We start from the raw sequence: 17194 nt of genomic DNA, 5'->3' as shown, positions 1-17194 counted from the left end.
AAGCAATAATGTATTTTGACAAAGTTCCACAGCTGTGTCATCTACAACACACACTTGTGTAGCAGCCACACACACACACCTCTGAAGCTCCATAATGGGTTATTCAGGAACAGGTTAGCTAAAATGACAATCTGACACCCATCTACTATTGGAGATGTTAACATCAACCTCTTGAAACCATACTACATATCTTATTGTCCTTGCTGACTTCATGTGTTTTAAAATCTCAGCCATCAAGCCCGTATGTTTTCTATGGCTTATGAAAAAAAAGAACAAACCTCAAACCCAGACACTTAATATTAAATTTAATGTCAACACAAATTATTAAGCACTAAAAATGCTGAAAAACTTCTGAAGCATGTGTGAGTACAGTGTTTCATAAACATTGCTAAGGATAGGCAAAATGACTTCGGAACATTGCCTTGAATTTTCACCCACAACTTACCTCCTAAATTGAACTTTTCCTGTGATTTGACTGTGGACTGCAATTTAGAATATGTCTTTTTTACCTCTCTATTTCATGTAAGAGATATCAAAATTCATCTGACATGAGTATTGCCACTCACAACGTAAAATACTGTGAAAGGTGAAGTGCCTAACTGCTCTAAATCACTAGTACGTATTTTCTCTGCAGATAAACAGCTATGAATGAGGTCAGAGATCTCATCAGCACATAGGAGACACACCTGGCAGCACAGTAAACCTTGCAAGACTTTTCTCAGTTTCACTCAGTACCTTTTAATACCCCCTAGTAGTAATAAACCCTTTTTTTTAAATAACCTTAACAGTAAAACAAATACAATATTCACAGTGGGAATACATTACTTTTTTACAATACTTCCTACTTTATCACTGCTTAGTGGCTGGGGTGTTCTCCCTTAGTAAATGTACTGTATTACAATCTCTCATGGGCAATTATGTGACTGTATTGCATAACAGGATTTTTTTGCCCTAAAAATAGGCTATTGCTAACATTTCACTGTACAGTTTGTATTCTCAGATTTCATTGCTGATATATTTTAGATTAGTTTAGGTTAATTTCAACCTAGTAACAAACCTGCCAATAAATTTGATCACACCATTTTAGATTTAACAGTTGCTGAACCAGAATTTCGTTTCAGTCCTATAAATGTTGTGTATTCTACATTTTATTAGGCATTACTTCAAATCCTGGCAATGTGCCTGGTACTAGACTAAATAAGGTACTAATAGTCAGGAAAGAAAGTATTAGCAGCTACAAATCAGAGTATTAAACTAATGTGTCAGTGCAGCCCCATTAAATGTCTTCCAATTTAGCTTCAGAAGGGGCTGGGGCAATTTACAACAGTTAAGGAACTATTGTTCATTTCAAAATAAAGTTAAAAAGCAAAAAAAAAAAACAAAACCAAAACTCAAGAATAAAATTAATGACTTAGCTAAGTGCTAAATTTTGCACTTCTTTGTCTTAGGAATAATCCCACTGTAGCCAATGGGACTCCCTGTACAAATAAGTACTTTGTACATTTTTCGAAAACAGGCCTAGTATTGTTCTGTAGTAAAAGAATTTTATAAAAGTGTGATAGTCCTTGAATGTCACTGTTAAGTAATCTAATGCCATGATACCATGCAGTAATCTAGCTAGCAATTAATTATTATTTAAGTACTATCCTATTATGATTACAAAATAGACTGACAGGATAACCATGCAGAGTTCACTACTCTGGCACTTTTATTCTATGGGCTAATTTCATATTTTTTTATTCCTAGGCTGTAGTTTGTTGCACATACATTTGTGAGTCATCATACAAATGAATCTGCTGGCAACACAATGAGGTGCTGTCTAAGTCTACTTAAGAGCTGCACCCTATAATAGGTGTCACTATAAACCACTGTACAATCACAGAAAGTCACTAGAGTCAGGCTTCCCTGAGTTCATTTAGATGCCTGTTACAGGTTAAGATAAATGACATGGCGTAAAATTTCTTTAAAGCACTTTAACCACAAATGACGGCTAGCACAGCTGTGGACCACACCTTACACTGCAGATGGGTGGAGTCCTCACCACTGTGCCAAGATACTGAGCAAAACTGGTGAATGAACAAAACCATTGTAACTGTAATTAAAAGATACAGCAAGCTGTAATTTCAATGCAGTGCTACTTAACCCTTCAAAGCTGATCATGTATCTGACAGTAATGATAAAAAGAAATCTGAAACATTAAGACATGCATTCAAATTTCCACTATAAGCATCACTGAAGGCTTTTCTGCCTTTACATTTCCATCTAAGGCTATAATTCTTGACATAGTCTAGGTTTGTACAGCAGGATGAACCAAGCTTTTGGTCTAAAGCCTTGTAAAGTGTACTGTAACACAGAACTTCAAGGTCCTTGGTGTTTTGAGTCTTTTGGGAACTATAATACAAAAAGCATAAAACCAACATACAAAAAGATGTAAATCAGTACATAAGAGGGGATAGATTGAGCTTCTTTTGAATTCTGGCCCAGGAAGCCTCTGAGCCAAATTCATACTGACGCTAATGCCAAAGGAGCTGTGTCAACAGAGAACTTGGTCCAGACACTGCACTCAAAAATCAGCAGAGATTTTACATCCCTGAGGAAACCTATTTTTGCCTGAGCCCTTCTAATTGGATGGTAACAAGCCACTCCACAAACAAACCACACTTTTGTTTCCACAAGGGGCTGCAGTTAAATCCGAATTCCTGTGATAAGGTCCCAAAGTCTTTTAAGCCAAACAGTCTGTAAAACAAGTCATGTGCCTTCACCTGCTCAGAAAATTAACAGTCCTGTTAGCAGAAAAGTTAGAGATTTTTATAAAGATGTGTGGTACATACATATTTTATTGTTCTAATGAAGTGTAAAGCTTTTTATTCAGCCGTTTACTTTTCTACAAAACAGTAAACTATTTTTCAGAATATTTCTTCTTATCCACACCTAATTAAAATAGGATTTGAGTCTCACTAAAATTACAGCTATAAACCTGTGTGAGAGATTTCTTTTTTTATCCTGAAAAGTGAGTATTTTGAGAGAGTTATGAAAAGTTGAGAAAGTATATGAAAATGGTAATATTCTATCAAGAAACAGCAGCAGAAACAAAAAAGGGACAATAACTTCAATCTTTTGGTAATGCCTTTTTGTTCTATGTTTAGCTGATGCAACCTATTCAATGCAGCCAACTGGATATAAAATAGTTAATGAAATTTTGCTTTTCATGAAATCAAACTGAGGGCTTTTGCCACTGGCTTTTACAGAGAAGCATTTCCTCCACTGTGAATCAAGAAGAGGATAACCTTCTAGCATTTCTTAATTTAGCAACTGCAGTTGCAGAGAGGTTTTAGAAACTTGTTTGCCAAATATCATGGGCAGGACCATCAAACTAGACAAAATGAGAAACAAGTTTTAAACTAACAGAAGAAATCAGGACAAGGGATAATGGGTTAACACTTAAACAGGTCAAGTTTAGATTGGATATAAGGAAGAAATTCTTTACTGAGAGGGTGGTGAGGCACTGGAATGGGCTGCCCAGGGAGGTTGTGAATGCTCCATCCTTGGCGGTGTTCAAGGCCAGGTTGGATGAGGCCTTGGATGGCATGGTTTAGTGTGAGGTGTCCCTGCCCATGGGCAGGGGGGCTGGAACTAGATGATCTTAAGGTCCTTTCCAACCCTAACTATTCTGTGATTCTATGATTCTATGACATAACCTTTTTCATAAAAAGTTGTGAAAGATTCCTGAACAAGCATACCTGCTCTAGTAAATAATTCAGGTTGGATGCTGAAAACAAGCTGAAGGCATAAAAAAACCCCTCTTCGTTTTAACGAGCTCAAAAGCAATCCAACAGTACCTACTTATATAGCAGGAATGGCTTTGAGTACACCCTACCTGGGCCAGCATCCCTACTACAGTTCTATTTTTAATCTCCTTATATGAAGTATAGATAGGAAAATTATATTTGAGCAGTGGTTCTTTTGGCAAACATAACTAAAATTAATTAAACTTTTGATGATATTCCTTCTCCTTTCCTTATTCTTTGTTTGTCCACTTCTGTGTAATCATGTAATATGAATTGAGGATCCTTTGTGAATGTATGAGTGAATGGTGGAATATAAACTCTGTCTAGATTATTGGGACCTGATGACTCTGTCATTTTCAAATGGAAAGATACACTGTTCTAGATGTGCTGTAAAATTACAGATTAGATCTCTGAATGGTGAGGTCTGAATTCTTCCTGGACAAACAGTTCATAATTTCTAAAGATTAACAGAACATTATCAATCCAGCTTACTTTCTTTTTCATGTCTGCAGCATTAAAAATGGATTCTGAAGACACTTTGAAGCTAGCAAAGGCATAATTACAGCTTCAGGACAGGAAAGGATCACTGAGTGAGCTCAGAGAAATGCAGCACCCACACATTGTGGGTTATTAAAAAAAGTCCTATGAAACCATCAGAAATGACAAAACAAAACTGTCCACTGCTACAGTCTTAAGCACACACTGTTGAGAGTAATTTCAGAGCCCCAGCTCCCTATAGTGTCACTGTAGAGAAGCTGGCACATCCAGCAGTCAGTGCAGTACATCTAAATTAGTTGAATAAACTTAGACAGTATTAAGGCCCCTCTACTCCTTCCTTATAAAGTAAAATTGCAATATATTTCCACATGTGATTATTTATTTTGAAAAAAAAAAAAAAAACCAACAGGTTTACTGGAATACATGAGAAGTACTTGTTCAAGGAAGATACTTTTTATGTGAGAAAATAAAGCACTTAAAGAGGAAATATCTTTAAAAAAAAAATAAATTACCATAATTCTGCCATTATGCTTAAAGCTAAGCATTCATTTAACTACTTTGCTAATTAGTGGCTTAAATTTGTATGTTGTAAAATAATGAGAAGTATGAAACACCAAAACTATTAATTAAACTGTGTGGAGTGATAAGGATGTTTTACACTGAAGCATACAAATGGTTTTCTTGAAACTATAGGCATTGAATCCATTTGCAGCCAAAAAAATACTTACTGATTGCAGAGTCATAGGAGGTTGAGTTGTGTTCATCTCGAATAAGAGGAAATGGTGACAGGTAAGCATGTGTACAATTCTTGGAAGGCGACTGGTTAGCTAAAAGTGAAAGAAAGATGAAGATTAATAATTTACTGCCTTAAAAATAAGCCTGTTCTTCAAATGGGCAAACTGTGTTCTATAGGTCAAAATTCCAGGTTTTTTTCTCAGGCAATAACTTACAGTGGATTTAGTTTGGTAAGAGATACCAGCCTTGTTATCCAGCCACGGATATTCTTTAAAGGGCAACACAGATTTTGAGAACAGTAAAGCAGCCTTGCTGGAGGCACACTTCAATTTATATGTGATGCATATGTATGCTTTTACATGCATATATCCTTTCACTTGTGAGGGTTAATTATGTGCATCACATTATCGCATGTCCCACAAAAAAAAAAAAAAATCCCAGGAAATTACTTTTCCTGTTGTGAAAGAACAATGAAAAATATCAAGCATCTTCAGAAAGTTTACATATGAGCTTAGTTTAGAGAATCAATATCCCCAGAGAAGGATAATTTCACCCTTTATATTAAATGCATATAAAAACATCACCTTCTTCCTTGTGAAAGATAAAAGCTGACTATAGCTTAAATCACATTTAAATTTCAGATACCTGACCACAGAATTCTCCAGATAAGTAACAAAGGAAAATTAACTACAGTGAATATTACATTTGCCACCTAAGACCAAGCAATATGGTTAGGAAAACATGGGTTATTGAACTAAAATTTGTATGAAAGCATCTGCTTTTCACAAGGATTGTGTAAATCTTGCAATAAGAAGAGGGAGCTCTGTACCTCAGAGATAGGGTCAAAGACAGGAAAAGATGTTTTGTTTGACCTCTCTTCATAGGAGCTTTTGGTTGTAAAATACTATCTGATGTAGTGAAAGAAAGCAAAGGGTCATCTGTGAGTTTAGTAGAGAAATTTTTCTGGAGATGATGTGCACAGTTTCACAGTTTTCACAGTGAAACTACCCATGCCCTCCTTAACCCACTTGTACAACTAGTTGGAAAAACTCTCCAGACAAAAATCCATGGACCATCCTAACCACTAAGCTCTTTTTCCCCACATTGCAGAAACAAACAGTTTGTTTAACGTAAGTGGCAAGAGACTGTCCTGATAAGAATGGACTCAGGTTAACAGGGCAGCCATAACACTCAAAGAGTAAGTTGACAGTTGAATGTGTATCATTTTGTCCCAGGGTTTCCTTTAACACACAAAAATGTGTCAAGAATTTATTTTAGGGTAGCTAAAGAACCTGATCACTGAAGAAGCCATAAGAAACCCAGTGACTCATAAGAAGGGAAAAAAAAAACCCCACCAAAACCACAGCAATTTTGAGAACAAGCTACTGTAGATAATGTAAAATGAAAAAGTTACTTACTATACCAGAAATTCCACATGCTGGCATTATTCTCTCCTACATTTCCACTAAACCAGCACCTCCAGAAGAAACCTTCATGATGGAAAGTGGCCTTCTCTCCCTACAGGAAGGAAAAAAATATATACAAAAAAAGGCATTATCATACAACTGAAATTAGATGTAGAGGCAAAAAACACCACCCTCATAATGAAACTCAGCCTATCTGAGTAGAGATTAGCTATAGCATATCTAAACAGTTGTACTTCATTTGAAAGAATCTCATATTGCAAAAGTAGTATCACAAAATACAAATCCATTTCAGAGCTAATTACACCTGGTTACAAGAGGGTTTAAAGCAGGCTTATAAGTCTCCAGAAGGTCAAAATGAGAATATTCAAAAGTTCATACAGAAATAAATTCTTACAAAATAAACATCCAAGAAGCCTATATATTTAATTCTCGTTATAAATAAAAACATCCATACTAACCCCAGCATCTTCAGGTGCGTTTGAACACGTTCCTATTTCTGTAGCAAGAAGCCAATAATCAGTTCCAAATGCCACCAAAAAAAGCAAAACCCCCAAAGCTGCAAAGAAGCCTCCAAAAAATATCCCCACACTTAGTTTCATTATCAAAGTTATCTTACAAAAAACCTCCTTAATTACTTTAGTAAAATAAATAAAGTTATTGGGAAAGTGAGTAATAAGCTGTTTGGAGAATACAGCTCATATCTGAAGAAGTTTCTCTACACCTGACTTTCTGCCTGTGCCCTTCCTTTAATGCGCCCTGTGATTCGGTTTGCATCTGCTAATTTGTGTTCCATGTGGCTGGCTCAAGCCTGACAGATGAAAAGGGCCTTCTATTTTAGGACACTGATGGCAGAGCTTCATTCTGTTTCTCTGTCTGGGCGAGGCCAGTCAAAAATAGCTGACCTTCCCCTAACTAATCGGGGATTGACTTGAAATATTATTGCAGTTGGTGCATCAACATCAGTGGAGATGGAGGTGCAATGGCTCCATCCATCCACGTGAACAGAGCATGTAATAGCAGAAAGGACTTCCAAAGTTCAGGCTTGGTGGTGAATGTTTCCTTAGTTGCTAGCAGAGAATGAAACACATGCAACACTTCAGAAGTTACTACGTTGTGTTAGTAAATGAAGGCTGAGAATTTTTTTATGGTAGCCAAATTGACGAGATGCCTTTGAAAACTCCAAACTTTATTATAACTACAGGTAGCTATAAAAATTTCCATCTTACTGTTAATGTAATAACTTTGACAATACTAAACTAAGCATTTAACTGATTTATTCATATGCATCTTATTTGCATACATCAGAAAAGCATGCAATCAAAAATTCCTCCCAACACCTGGTAAGAAAACGTCAATCTTTTTAAAAAAGAAGACACTTTCCCATGCATGTGCTTTGGATATTTTGGAAGGTGATGAGGTAACACATTTAAATTCCACGGACTCACTCCCTCAAAAAAAGGCTTTTCAACAACTTCTATTAATGTAAAACAAGCCTTCCCAAACATATCTAGTGGATTACATGCTTCTGTAGATACTTGTTGAGTTTATACTATGCACCTTACTCTGCAGTCCTTACCCAAAGTAGAAAATACTTCACGAACATCCCATGCTGGGAAGTGCTGGGATCAAGAGAAGGATGAAGTCAGTTTACTCCAGAAAACATTTGTCATGTAATTTTATTACAACAGACTTAGGTCTCCAGAGGGAGTCTTTCCAGTATACCAGTATTTCTTCGGAAAGGGCAGCAGTGTGCTCAAAGAGAGCAAGGAAAAGACCTCACCTCACTTCCAGATGGATAGATGAACCAGAGATATGTCCTCGGTGTTTGTATATGATCTACCTAACACCATATTCACTTTTGTTATGAGTCATATTTTATTCAAACCTGACACTATGCTAATTTCTTACACTATAAGAGCATTTTGTGGCCTTTTTGCACTGCACAGTTTCAGTGTATGCAGAACAGTAAGTGATTTTTCAGTCAAACAGACTCTTTTTAACATATTTACTTTCCCTGCATCCATCCATGCAGCTCCCTTTGCTATAGCAGAAAGTGATCTTTCAAAACATCACTTTAGAAAGTAATGTTTTATTGTTCTTTATTAAAGAAAAAACATCTTCAGGAAAAAGAACAACACACTGAATGTGCTATAAAAGAAAACAAGACATATTTTAGAAAAGGATTACTTGCAGTTTAGAATAATGCTTTAACTTTTGGTCAGCCCTGAAGTGGTCAGGCAGGTGGACTAAATGATTGTTGTAGGTCCCCACCAATTGAAATATTCTAGTCTAGTCTCTCCTGTCTTATCCAAAATAGAAGGAAGGAAATAAGAAAAAAAAAGTTCACTACTAATACCCAAATTTAGACAATTTCACACAAGTTTGTATTTCACATATATGTCTTTCCATTATAATGAATAGCAATACAGTCAGAAGAGCCTGGAGAACAGTTCAGCACAACCTAGATAAGACTCAGAAAGCTCAGTTTAATCACTCAAGTGGGCACCTAGCTCTAGTTATTTCTCAGGGTATCCTGATGGCATATTTATCCAGAAGGGCGTATTTCTCTCCCAGTTTTAACCACACCTCCCAGCCCCACACAGGGGTCTTAGGTACCTTTTTTTCACCTCAAATGGCACTAGCAGCCTACATGATGGTGACTGAAATATGCCTAGACAGATGGATACAGTTGCCTTACTGTCATTTCCCACCACTGGATGCTCCAGGATGTCTAAGGCATCTATATCTGGCAGGCAGGTATGACAAAAGGACTTAGAGAAGACCCACACCTTTCTTAAATCACAACTACAAGCCAGGTTCACAGTACCTAAAAGTTGGACAGAGCTATGTATGAGTACAAAAAAGGGACAAATCTGAAGTTGGTGAATACTGCCAGTGAAAATAATACAAATACTTTTCACTGACATGCTTTACTTCAAAATTCCCAAAGCTCTTTTCAAAGATGGTTATGCACTGCTATTCATACCTATAGCTAAGGAAACTGTGGTACACAGTGGTGAAATGACTTTTTCAACATTACACCACAAGTAAAAAGAGAATTCCAGCCAGCTGACTCAGTCACTGAACCACAAATAATCAAAGAAATAAAATGGCTGGTTTCAGTCTTATTGCACCTACCTGGCTTCAGGTCAGAAATATGTCAGTGACTGCATGAGCCCATTTCTACATGACAGTAAGTTACTTTCATGAGTAGCTTCACTGAAATCAGCTTGCATATAAAAATTCACTAAATTCAAATGACAGCTGAACCACCGCCTGTGCAGTACATGTATTTATTTTTAATATACTGTACATGCACTCTGGTCTCAGTTTAGCATGTTCATCCTGAGAGGATCTGACTTAATTATTCTCTTTTATATTTATGGCACATTCTCTGGCAGTGCTATCTTCTAAATACTCTAACATCTCTAGTATTATGCCTGGCTATGTTAGGAATGAATCACAAGCCATGTTAAGACTTGTTATGTCAGCTTAAAAATTCATGTTATCCACTACTTGAATACACAGAAAGTCTTGGGGCACTTTTTCTTCAGTTAAAGTAAATTCTGAAGGTTCCTCAATAGAAGAGAGAAAGTTTCAGGGCCAGCAGAGGTAAAGCAGGGCCAGGCTTATTAAGAAAATCATTACTCTGAATCTTAAACAAGGTCACGCCCCAACTCCTTCCAAACCTCCTAGATTTCTACAGAAAGACTAGCATTTTAAACCAAAGTGACGTAGCCAAATTTATCCCTACTATAATGACAATTAAGTAATTAAATCAGTTTTAATGTATGATCAGTTTGGCCAATTAAGCCCAATATTAATTGATTTTGTTGATTCACAGTGTGAAGATTGAAGGCCCCCACATAATGGAGGGATTCCAATTTCATTTAACAAAGCTGGCAAAAGTTTTATGATTTTATTTCTGTTTTATTTTCCAGATAAACAGGGCTAAACTAACTCCTAAATCTGCATATTTTATTTATGTATCTAAATTGCTCCAGCTTCAATATAGTATGTGTGCCCCTCCTTTTATTTAGAAATAGGAAGAAAAAACAAACTGAAACAATAGCACGCTGTTTCTTTCTTCCTTCCTTTTTCATCTGAAGGGAAAAAAAAAAAATCTTGATTAGTTTATGGGAGGGGGAGGTTGTTTATTTGCTTGTTTATGTTTGTGTGTGATTGATTAAATGTCTTGTGTGTATGTCTGGAACTGGCAGGCAGCTCCTTATCTATGCTGGCAGATATGTCCATGATCTAAAAACAGCCTTTTAGAACTGGCTGCGTGTCTCACTATACACCAAGAAACAATTTCAGCAGCTGCCTCAGAGCTGAGTCCTTCTGAGACCTCAATGCCCATTTACTGTCTAAGAAAAACATTCTGAACAGCAACAGAGTATCTCACCCGCTGATTCAGATCCTCACCCTGTCCATCTTCCGCAGCTGGGTAGTAAGTTATCCATTGCACCTACACAGTCAAATGTCAGTAGCGTGCTGGGCAGACACACAGTCCACCTAGTACACTTTGTTCATTAAATCTTTAGCTGGGATTCATTTTACCTAACACTAGACAGCTGCAGAGTAGCTGTCTCCAATTAAGCTGGTCACCTCTGGTTTCCTTTACAGTCGTATCAGCACTTTTGTGGCACAGTCCATCTGACCTATTTTTGGATGACTACTTCAAAGTGCAATTACTTTGGTTTTTTTTTCCTCCACTGATTAAAAGGGGGCCTGGAATAACTAGTTTGAGATAAGACAACTTTAACCTTAATACCACAGTAAATCAGGCCACAAATTACAGAAAGATCGAGGTTGGAAGGGGCCTTTGGAGATCATCTTGCCAAAGCCCCCTACTTTGTCCCCCTGCGGGACCACCTAGAGCTGGTTGTCACAGACTATGTCCAGGCAGCTTTTGAATATCTCCAAGGTTGGAGACTCCAGAACCTACTTGGGTAACCCATACTAGTCATTGTTCAGTCACCCTCACAGTAAAAAAAAGTGTTTCCTGATGTTCAAAGTGAACCTTTTGTGCTCCAGGTTGTGCCCATTGCCTCTGGTCCTGTCACTGGGCACCACTGAAAAAGGCCTAGCTTTCTCCTCTTTATACTCTCCCTTTAGGTATTCATACACATTCAAAAGATGCTCCTGACCCTTGTCTTCTCCATGCTGAACAGTCCCAGCTCTCTCAGCTTTTCCTCATATGCTCTAGACACTTCATCATCTTAGAGGCCCCTCATTGAACTCGGTTCAGTATGTTCATATCTCTTTTGTACTGGGTACCCCAGAACTGGACTTGCCACCCCCACTCAGGTGTGGCCTCACCAATGCTGAGTAGTGAGGAAGGATCACCTCCCTGAACTTGCTGGCGACGCTTTGCCTAATGCAAACCAGGATACCATTTGCTTTCTTTTCAGCAAGGGCACACTGTCAACTCGTGTAAAACCTGAGCAGAGATTTAAGACAGTATAAGTCCTTTACACATGGATGAAATCAAGCCATTCTGAACACAGGTACCACTGAGTTATTCATTCCACATGAGCTCTACTAAGCACATGAAGAGATAATGATGGCAACTACATTTCTTCTGACCTAAGGACAAAAGCAGCTCATATCCCAGCAACAGCTCCAACAGATACTTTAATAAACCAACAACAATCTTCATGAGGCATTATATCTACACATTTTTATGTACCCAGGATCCAGTTACATATCCACGTGAACATGTGATAAATTTACAGCCACCTAGACAAACAAAGCTGCAGGGTGTATATCCTATTTGGACCGTCTCATACCCTCTCATACTCAGAACTTTGACACTCTGTACAAAGCATCACAGGTTTATTCAGCCACAGACAGGACAACAAAAATTTAGTACTGTTTCATGTATCTCATTCTGCATTATACCTTACATTAAAGCTACATTGGATAAAATAGGTAAAAATAGGGGAAGGCACAGTATTTTTTGAGTCATAGCACCAGCTCATCAAGGTGTGATGAATACATGTACCTGCAAGCTGGCAAAGTAACTAGAACCATCAAAGGTGCATCTGAGTTCCTCACATCCATGGTGAGTGCTCTAAACTTTTCTTATAATTATTGGATAGTCAAGCCAAATGACAGAAAGAGAGAGAGAGGGAGGGAGAGAGAGAGAGAGAGACGGGTGCATATATGTGTGTGAAAAGTTGTCTAGTCCAATTCCCCTGCAATGAGGAGGGACATCTTCAAGTAGATCAGAACCACACACAGCCTGGCAGTCGCTCTGCCATGACCACCAGTACTTACAGCTTTGAGGGTGGAGTCAAAACGTTTCTTTCCAGATTCCTTAATTCTGCAGACCTTTACAGAGCGATTACACTTTAAATGTCCTCAAGAGTAACAGCAATTTCCAAACTCAAGTTCATTTACAGTACATCTTCAAAAGTTCTGGACCACTGGATTGTAACTTTTTCTACTGGGCTCAATTTGTATTTAAAAAGTTGCAATGACTGTTCAGTGTTACCCTAATGATCTGAAGTGGTAAACCAGAATGAAATAAGTCATTGATAGGTTCACTAAATTTGGTGATAAGATTGTACTTTTGGGGATCTTGACCTTACCCATTTGTAATGCTGGAATCCAAGAATACATTCCATTTACTGCAATAAATTGCTATAGTTCTCACAGATCTGTCTTACAAAAGTATTTTACAAACTTTATTTAAGAATTTATAAGGTTTAACATTTTCTCCCCCACTGAAGGAATGAAAGGATCTTTTTCCCAAAACTGTGAGATTTCAAACGACTTTCACCAGTGCTTCCACTTTGTCATGACTTGGAGCACACACAGACACAGAGCTGTCTCAACCCCTTGTTTGGCGTTTACCACAGTGGATGTTTGTAGTAAAGGGCTGCAGATCCCTCACACCTTCTCCTCATTAGCAAACTGAGCTTCAGACATTCTCCAGCAAACCAGTTCTCCTCCCATTCATAACTTGAGGCAAGGGTAGCCCACTAAGCAAGGCTAAGTACAGTCTGATCTCTGGCTGCCCAGCACTGGAAGAAACATTTTTGTTGCCCTTAAAGCATCTGCTTTTTTCCAACCCTCTCCATTTATTCAACATTGATCTTCAATTAGGACAGCTGAACTAGATATCATGTTGCATTAATACTTAGACCAAATAACTGATACAAATGTAATAAAAGTTTTCCTAGCTTACTTCCGCTACCTCTATTTCTTATCAAAGGATGGATGTGTCCCAAAATAGTTTTTTGGGCCACAGAATAGCAATAAAACTTCTGGTTGCTGGTTATTTACTATGACTCCTAGGTTCATCTCATAATCACTGACTACCACAACAGAGGGGTACACTTCCTAAGCGAGCATCATTCTTTGTTTGTAGCTGCGCTTTTCCAGTCAGAATACTTACATGTATCATGGAAGCTAAATGCTCAGATTTTCTTGTGTCAGTAGTCTGCCTAATTTTCCTGGTGCTAGGATTGTCCATAAAAATCAGTAATTTTGATTCTATCTCTTTTTCCAGGTTATAGAAAAAGGGTCTGAAATTAGAAGACTATGTAGACATCTACCCCTTCATCAGGGAAGATTATCCATTCATAAATACAATCTGGAGACATACCAAACAATTCTGAAGCCACATGCTGTTTGCCATTTCTGAGTATGTACTGATCAAACACCTTAAAACTGCAACAAATCAAATACCTGAAAGCTATGTAAGTGTACTGTATTGATAGTATTTTAATCAACCAACTATGAAATTCTGCCCCCAAAAATACTAAGACTAGTTCTATTTTCCTTAAGACTGTGATAAATTCTCTTCTGTATTTCTTTCATTCATTACTCAATTCCCTTGTCAGTCATACCACCACATTATTTGGGAACTTCGTCTTAAGATTTATTTAGGAGCCTTTATCTTAAATTTTGTAATTGCAGTGACAGAACATGAGTGAGAACCTCCAAGGCTGCAGGAACCATTTGCCTTCAGTTCAAATGCAAGAGATATTTGCCATGTTACTATAGAATGCCTTTCTCACATATTATACAAAACTAAACATGCAACATGCACAATTCTTCAATGATCTGATCAAGCTTGTCAGTATAAAAGCAAGAAAAGATCTGTTAAAGGAAGTGACATCTATATGTTTTCTAAATTATTTTTGTTCTTGGACACATAGTTTGCAATGACACTGTTATTGGAGCATCAAAAAGTTGGGCTATTCTCTTTAAAAGCCATTTATTCTGCTTATTCATTATTCTGCTTTACAAACCATTCTGCATGGACATTGCTTGAAATAATAAGCAAAACTAAGGAACAGTTTCATTGTCAGGGAATCCAATATTTCTGCCTACAATACTCTGTCCCCATTATATTAGATCACTTTTATCTTCAGAATCTAAGAAGAACGCAGAATTGCCAAATCTGGTTTCTGAGACTTATAGCACAGACTGACATTTACACAGAACCTCAAAAATTTCACCTGGGCTCAGTGTTTGAAAAAACCCAATCTGCCTTATACCACAGGAAGAATACCTAAACTCTTGCAATATCTTTTAATCATCCACCTCTTTAAGTTTCCTCTGATAGATCTTCAGGCCTTTTCCACTTCCTGTATCAGATAAAATGACCATGAGTAAAATTAGTGCAATACTGAGCAGACAATATACTGTCAATTCCCATAATGCCTTCTCTCACTGAGAGGGTTTGTTATTCAAAGTGGCCTCAGAGAGCTAAATTAATAGGATGCATTGGTTAAGCCAACTATAAAATATCATAGCCACTTGGATAATGACTAAACCATTGCAGAGATTCTGAAAACATCTTTTCCCTATGCATATGCTAGGCTAAGCTTTGCCTTGGTGTCTTATAAATAAGCTGCATATACAGGAATACGTCTTGCTGTCTACATTTTTTGTTTGGTTGTTGGGTTTTCCTGAGCTAAATTTTTCATAACCATAAGGAAAACCACATTCCCCTTCTACTTTTTTGTGCCTTAAATCTGTTGAAGACCCTTGATCCTGTAATATTTATTTCTTCTGAAAACATGAAGACAAGACTGAAGTTGCCCTATCGACAGTCATTGATTAATCATTCTCAAACTTTATCAACTGGTGACAACTTTTAAAATGTGATTCATTATAATTTTTCAAAAGCTTTTCTGATAATTAAAAACAAAACATCTCCTGTTTCCTTTCATTTTTTTAAAAAACTATTTAAAACTGCAGTCCCTTCATTGATGCCCAGCTTAGCAGCTGGAAAGGAAAAAATCCCTTCTACCTCCAACATAAATTGCAGAATCATAGAAAGGCTTGGATTGGAAGGGACCTTCAAAGGTCATCTAATCCAACCCCCCTACAATGAGCACGGATATCTTCAACTAAATCAGGCTGCCCAGAACCACATCCATCCTGGCCTTGAAAATCTCCAAGGATGGCACATCCACCACATCCTCTGGGCAACCTGTTACAGTTTTATCACCCTCACTGTAAAAAACTTTTTCTCATGTCCAGCCTGAATCTCTCCTCTTAGTTGAAAACCATTACCCCTTGTCCTGTTGCAACAGGCCCTGCTACAAAGTCTCTCTCCATTTTCCTTAAAGATCCCTTTTAAGAACTGAAAGGCCACAGTAAGATCTCCTGAGAGTCTTCTCTTCTTCAGACTGAACAACCCCAATTCTCTCAGCCTTTCTCTGTACCCTCTCCAAGAGGTCCATATCTTTCCCGTAGTGAGGACTCCAAAGCTGGACACAGTATTTTGCATGTCACAATTAGTCCACCTGTGCATCTCAGAGATTTAAGAATGTTGTTTTACTACTTTGGATGCTAATATATTGTAACATAATAGCTCTGTACAATCCAGCTACCCCTGACTTTAACGAAGTGCAGCACAGCTGTGCATGGGCCAAGGATAAAGAGGGATGCCCTTCTTCCCTGGCTCAGTACAATCACTACCAACCACCCAACAAGGCAGGAGAACACTGCCATCAGAAACACCTGATGGCACCTGGCTGATTCCCGTGAGAGGCCCAAGCAGCAGCAGTGGGGCACAGCCACTTTCCACGTGGATAAGGCAGGCTTGGCCATGCACAGGTTCAAAAGTTGTATTTCTATAGCAACTGACAGAAACGTGCAATGGGACAGTTACCAAGCTCCCATTCCAAAGGCCCTCCACCCTATCTAACTTTTCCTCCTTTCCTTCGAGCTCCAGGCCCTGAACTCACAGGTTGCAAAACTCAGGTTGCAAAACCCTCCACATAACAAGAGGCAAGAAGGGCAAAGTCCTACAGGGTAGGAGAGGAGGGGGCAGGGATCCTTATTCTTCCTCCTCGCCTGAAAAAGAGGAAATACAGAGAGCACGTTCATTAACACAAACACATCACCAAACTTTGCTACTTCCCCCTTCCCCAATCACCTCCATGTTCACCCGCCGCGCCGCCCGCACTGCGCATGTCCAGCGCCGCCGCGACGGAGCGCCGGCCCGCGACCGCCGTTGGCCGAATGGAGGAGGAAGACGAGGATGGGGGCCGGGGAGCCTCGGGAAGCACGGCAGCGGCAACGTCCGGCCGCTTCGTGCGGTGCCTTTACGCGGTGGGCTTCCTGGTAAGTGAGGAGGCTGGGTGCGGTTGCGGGGGTGTCCTTCCGGCGAGGCCTGCCAGGCAGCCGTGCTTGAGGAGAGAAATCCTCCCATTCCTGCCTCACAGGGCCCGCTGCCCGGCCCCATGGCAGGAGCCGTATTAGAGATGGGAGAAGGGG

At 38.6% G+C, this 17194-nt stretch overlaps 1 protein-coding gene across 2 annotated transcripts in view; it reads right to left on the bottom strand.

Moving 5' to 3' along the window:
- TMEM182 (transmembrane protein 182) overlaps nt 1–16892 on the bottom strand; it is a gene marked incomplete at both ends in the record, with an annotated part of 30437 nt that extends 13545 nt beyond the window's left edge. The window contains 3 exons of one of the 2 annotated variants that reach the window (XM_080612639.1): nt 5015–5113; nt 6440–6539; nt 16854–16892. In XM_080612639.1, coding sequence (XP_080468765.1) covers nt 5015–5113; nt 6440–6539; nt 16854–16859 — 205 coding nt within the window. Of the gene's footprint in view, nt 1–5014; nt 5114–6439; nt 6540–6906; nt 7048–16853 lie in introns of those variants that run through there. The other variant, XM_080612638.1, reaches the window with a different exon arrangement.
- Between the last annotated feature and the right edge of the window lie 302 nt (nt 16893–17194).

This window comes from Psittacula echo (genome assembly GCF_963264785.1).
Source record: "Psittacula echo genome assembly, chromosome: 3".
NCBI lineage: Eukaryota > Metazoa > Chordata > Aves > Psittaciformes > Psittacidae > Psittacula > Psittacula echo.
Note: the sequence above shows the minus strand (reverse complement) of the source record. Positions and strands in the feature narration are given on the sequence as shown.